General features: G+C 43.9%; 1 protein-coding gene across 1 annotated transcript in view; it reads right to left on the bottom strand.

Annotated features, from left to right (window-relative positions):
* Positions 1-1,262: 1,262 nt before the first annotated feature.
* PMS2 (PMS1 homolog 2, mismatch repair system component) overlaps positions 1,263-6,017 on the bottom strand; it is a 134,644-nt gene continuing 129,889 nt past the window's right edge. The window contains exon 15 of the mRNA XM_073591014.1: positions 1,263-2,325. Within this exon, the coding sequence (XP_073447115.1) occupies positions 2,182-2,325 (144 nt within the window). The 3' untranslated portion in view covers positions 1,263-2,181. The remainder of the gene's footprint in view (positions 2,326-6,017) is intronic.

Genomic DNA, 6,017 nt, shown 5'->3' with positions numbered 1-6,017 from the left:
ACCTGGTTTAAAATAGTTGCCACTGTGGTGCGTAGGTCTGGGCCCATGGTGGCCTCTGGAATGCTGCGGAGTCACAAGTTATTGCGCAGCTTTTGTTTTCCCCATCATCGAGCCTCAATTGGCCTTCAACAAAATGGCGGCAAAAGGCTGTTGCTCCATCTCCAGGGTGGTGATGCAGGCATCTGCTGCATTCGTGGATGATTCCAAGACCGTCACCCGCTCCTCTACAGTGCCCACCTACTAGGAGAGATCATGAAGCTCCCGTGTGAGGGCATTTACAATCGAGGCAGCCATGGCCTGAAGGTCTTGTTTGGTAGGCAATTCAGCAACAATGTCCTGGAGGGCCCCCTCTGGGTGGCGGCCTGACCCCGCCATGCTATCCGATACAGGCTGTGAATCCGAATGGGGCAGGGTCGGGGATAGTATAGGGGAGAGTGGTCGATCCGCAGGAAGAAGTTGCTGCAGCCCCTTGCCTGTGTGCCTCTCTTACTGTTGCCGTTAGTGGCGGCGGCGCTCACCGGGGTGACTCGCTTACTGTTGCTGTAAGTGGCGGCCACGCTCGCCGGGGTGACATCTTGGTCTGGGCCACAGGAGATGATGCAGCATGGTGGCGCAGAAAGTAGTGGGTGGTCTCGGTTCCCCTCTGTTCCCCAATGGTCAGCGGGTGTTTACGGTCCCCCGGCATGAAAGAAGGGCTCGTCTGAATGATTCCGGCTTGAGCCCATGCAGAGCTCCAGATAGCATGGTCCCACACTGCAATTGTCAAGCCACACCCTGTATATTTGCCTTTAGTAAATCAACCTCTATGTGTGTACAAAAAAAAACAAAGAAAAAAAACTTCCACTAGCCACCAATATAAGGGGGTACTCTGACTCCCAATGATTGTCAATGAAAAGGGGCATTTTTCACCCCTATCCTGAATACCAACATAAGGGGGCATTTTTCCTTGCAACTGAGCACCAATGTAGGGGGGCATTTTTTTCCACTGACCACATACTAGACTAAAAGGTTAAAACAATGGTTATACTTTTCTGTGCAAAGGTAGGACAAACCTCTTTTTACCCAAGCCAAATTGACCTTATGTACTCATCATCAACTTAATGGGAGCATTGACAATGACAACCAATGTAATGGCAGCATTAACGATGATCAACCTCAATCATAGTGGAAAAATAGTACACTCATTACTCCCTGTGTCACAGGACTACTCGTATGATCATTGTGGGCTGTAAAGTAGTTGCAATTTGTGCAATAGGGGCCTGTGTCTTTCAATTATGCTACAACATGTAACAAGTATATGATTTGTACAATTTGCACATCAGAGATGCTAAATTTATGGACAGCTTACAATATTACCTGAACTGTCAGTTGAAAAAAACAATGCTTAGGAAAGACTAATCGCACAAAAAAAATATTGTCACAATCACTAACATTTAAAGAGAGACGAATATGTTCCTTATAAAATAATTTATTTCAAAATACTGGCATGTACAAAATAAAACAAGTCAAGATAATGGGAATCTGTCAATATTCAAAATAGAGGAAACTCAACCATAAAATCTTAGTCAAAAGAACGTGAGGCGTTTCCTACTGCAATCCACTAGCATTTCACAGTAAAAAATAAAAGTGTGAATACCAGACTAACTGCTGTAGGCCTTTCCACTAGTTTTATGCACCTTTTTTTTTTTTAAAAAGGACTGTTTGCTCAATCATAAAAATAGACAGTGCAATCCATCAAAGTAATAAAGAACTAAAATGCCAGGTCCGCTTAATACATACTGCCAATTCCCATGTAAAATTCTTCATTATAACGGTAAAAAAATAAAACGCAGAGAAAACAGTAAAATATACTTACCTTGCACCAGGATTTCGCACAGGAGAGAATGATCTCACAGTCCCTGCAAGAAGATCCTGAGAATGTTGAGTAACCCAAATCTCACAAGAAGATGCTTCAGCACAGTGCAGGAATGTCCCATGAGGAGCTTTGGGATAATCAGAGTTCCCAGGATTTTGATGTCACCCTGCAGGGATTAACTATGCTTTCTAACTTTATTGCACGTGTCTCTTTATACACGAGTGGTGGTGGGGGCAGTACGCAATTAGTTTTAAACCCTAAAAAGCAGACACTTTTATATTGTTAACCGTGAAAGTACATTTTGTATTTGAAAACATAATTTAAAGTTAGTCTTGTGAAATAATATCCAGACTGGCAATGTGCCTCATTGTGGGTCTCCCATGTGGGCAGTTCCACGGTTGTTCAATCTCCCCCATGTGTGTAACCAGTTTCTTCATTTCATGCCAGTTTAATGCTGTCCCGATCATCACCTGCGAGTGCAACACAGTGTCAGACAATTGCAAGAGTCATAATTCAAATGAACATTCTCACATGCTGAAAAATGTATGTTTGTTTTACCTGTAAAATAATTTACACGGAGTATATCACAGAGGACTTGATATTCATGACTACCTGATTTATTTATGCTGCCACCTTTACATGAATGGACACTTGCCAAATAAAAAGGCAGGAATCCCTGACTGTAACCCTCCACAGCATAGCCAACCTTTAGTTTTGTAGTAAGTAATTTCTTAATCACAGGACACAGAGGACTAGATATTCATAACTACTTTGGTTTCCAAAAGCGCTGAGCATAAGGGGTAGGCAAAAGAGCAACAATGCAAACACACTCAAAAAACAAACAGAGGGCATTGCCCTACAAAGCTGACTGCAAGACATTCTGCCCAAATTTAGAATCTGCAGAGGCGTGAATATCTACCTGTCCAAACTTAGTGAATGTCTTAAGAGAAGACCAGGTAACAGTTTTAAAAACTTGAACAGTAGAAGCTCGATGCTGAATAGCCCACAAAGCAATAGAATGGGTGGGGGATGAGCCTAAAGTTTGAAAGGAGCAATTTTCCCTTGATATCAAATGCCTGAGGAATGAACTGACCAATCCTTCTAGAAATAGTGGATTGATAAACTGCCTGACCCTTATCAGGACCTGCAAGAAGAACAAACCGGGAATAAGACAGTCAAAATGAAGTTCTACACTTCAGATAAACTCAACATCCAAAGAGTGAAGCACCATTTTTTTAGGATGCCTAGGATTAGGACAAAAAGATGGTAACACATGGTCCTGATTTGGGTAGAATGAAGAAACCACCAGGTACGAAAGAAGACCAAGACCTCACCAAGACCTCACCACTACATTTACCTAGCCAGCTACGAGTCCACAAGGTATTGACCATCAGAAAGACAACCTTATGCGTAAGGGATTTCTCAGAGAGGTCCAAAAAGCAAAGTCTGCAAAATAGACAAAACCAAGGTCGCACAGAAACAAACGGGGTAATACAGGAGGAACAATCCATATGACACATTCTTTAATCCAAGAATGAGATGCAATACGTTTCAGAAAGAAAATGGCCAATGCTGATATCTGTACTTTGATGGTAGTAAGAGCTAAAATGTCCCCAAGACATACGGTCAGGGACAAAATTTGTAAACCTCGCACCAGGCGATATAAGAATTCCATGGTACACTTTCCTGGAGGTCAATTTTCTAGCGGAAAGTATGGTAGGAATGACAGAATCAGAAACACCCCCTTTTCTTCATGACTTGGGCAACAGCTATGCCATCAGAGCCAACAACCACAAAAAAGGATGAAGAATTGGACCCGAGACAGCAAATCTGGCCGATCATGGTTCACCTACCAAGAGATTTACAATGTTGGCAAACCACATTCTTTTTTGCCAAGCTGATGTAATCAGTATCAGTGGATTCTCCTCCACCTTTATCCTGCACAATAGACAATGAAGATGCTGAAGTGGAGGGAGGCAAAGATCAGGGAAAATTGATCCCACAAAGTCACTAGGGCATCTATCGCAAATGCTTGAGTATCCCTGGTTTAGTAGACAAGCATGTGCAGTTTGTTGTTAAATCTGAATGCTATGAGAACCACACCTGGCATCCACCACCACAGACAAATCTCTGCAAACACCTCTAGGTGAAGGGCCCATTCTCCCAGATTCAGCTGCTGAGGCCTGAGAAAGTCTGCTTGCCAATTTTCCATACCATGAATGTACATGAAGAAGAATGTAAAGACTGCTAGAATGTGAAGTTCTGCCCAAGACAAGATCAGGTCTGATTCCTCCTGAGCAGCATGACTTCTGGTCCCTCCCTGACAGATAATGTATGCCACAACCAAGACATTTTCTGACTGCATCCTGACAGAGAGACCCAGATGAAAGAAACACCAGTGTAGAAGAGCCAGCCAAATCACCCAAAGTTCCAGGAAATTGATATGCAACTTCTGCTCCTCTGATGACCATATTCCCTGAACCAAGAGACTCTCCAGAACATCTCCCCTCAGCCGGACAGGCTGGCAACCGTTGACAAGACATTTTAATTCACAAAAAGGATGTCACAATATCCAGCATCTTTGTTCATATCCACTATTCCAGATTTTCAAAATGAATTGCAGACTTCTAGAGCAAACAATTATTTTAATTCCAGATCTGACCTCGTCTTGGGATCACATACATTGGCAGATCCAAAGACTCCTATTTTTGTCCATAACTGACAAGATATTGAACTGCAGAGCTCTGGAGATAAACTGAGCTTAGGGGACTGCTTTGAAGGCAGCTACCAACTTCCTGAGCACTTTTATGCATGCCCGAATCAAAGGAGCTTCTAGCTACTGCAGGGACCTGAGCTTGAAGAGACGGACATTTCTACTGTGGAAGCTGTATCTTTCCTTGTGCTGCGTCAAGTACTAATAAAAGGCATTGTGTTGGAACTAAGAAAGACTTCTAAAGGTTTAGCTCCCAGATGAACCTCTTCAGGACTTTTACCATTTGCTGGACATTAAAATGTCAAATTCTGAGGCAATTTCTCCCTGAGAAGCAGGTTGTCCAAGTACCCCATGACAGGGATAACCCTGGTCCTCAACTCTAGAAGAGGAGCCAACACCTTGGTGAAAACACTGGGGGGGTCATGGACAGGCCAAAAGCTAGTGCCACAAACTGATCCTTCACTGCAAATTGCAGAAACCAGCCACGGATGCCAGGGAGTCTGATGGCGCAAAGAAATTACCGACAGGGTGGACTCCATTCTGAATTTTTGTAACTTCAGGAACTTGTGGAGACCTTTGAAGTCCAGAATAGGCAAAACATCTTTGTTTGGTTTGGAAACTGAACGGGTTAGACTAGAAGTTGTGAGACCTCTCCTTTGCCAGCACAGATGAGATGACTAACTGATTGCTGTCTTTTGAGAAAATGGCTATTTTTTGTGGATCTGAAGATACCCTTAAGTGCATAAAATTTGAAGGGGGGGGGGGGGGGGGGGCAGGTAAACTCCAGCTTCTAGCCTCTGGGCACAACCTTGCAGACCCAGTCATCTGACTTCCTTGGTCCAGGTGGCTGCAGAATCCTGGGTAAGCCCAAATGCAATACGTCACTTCTTTTAAGAGTGCGGGACTTCTTTTTGACCCAGGACCCAAAACCAGTTGCTTTAGCAGGAAGAGAATTCTGGTTGAGGTAACTTAAGGTTAGTGCCTACCACATATCTGCCAGGAAGCCCACTAGGGTCTTTTATGCCTCAGACAGCTTTGGACCATAAGATTCCTCCTGGAATAACTTGTCTTCAGATTCCTGATCTTCAACAGCTTCCTCTACACCCACTTCTTCATCCTGAGGAATTTTTTCTAATGTCTTATACTTCTTCCAAAGGGGATGAGAGAAAAGAGAGCGTCCAAGTATGCGTCCCATGCCAGTGAAAGCCCTTGAGAGCTGATTACGCAGTGCAGATATGGCTCCAGAAAATTCCTTCCTGAACACAAATTGGAGGAGTGTTCCCCTGAGACAATGGAAATACCAGATAAAGGCAGGGATGCACAGCTTGTCTGACACTTTGGGGAGCTATTGCGGGGCTAACAGAGGTATTTGGGAGCCCACCTGATCGTCCTTCTGCCCACCTCTCTGCCTACATGAGGCCACGGCTTGCTGAGGGTCTGTAGACCTAT

This window comes from Aquarana catesbeiana, linkage group LG06 (assembly GCF_042186555.1).
Source record: "Aquarana catesbeiana isolate 2022-GZ linkage group LG06, ASM4218655v1, whole genome shotgun sequence".
In the NCBI taxonomy this organism is placed as follows: Eukaryota; Metazoa; Chordata; class Amphibia; order Anura; family Ranidae; genus Aquarana; species Aquarana catesbeiana.
Note: the sequence above shows the minus strand (reverse complement) of the source record. Positions and strands in the feature narration are given on the sequence as shown.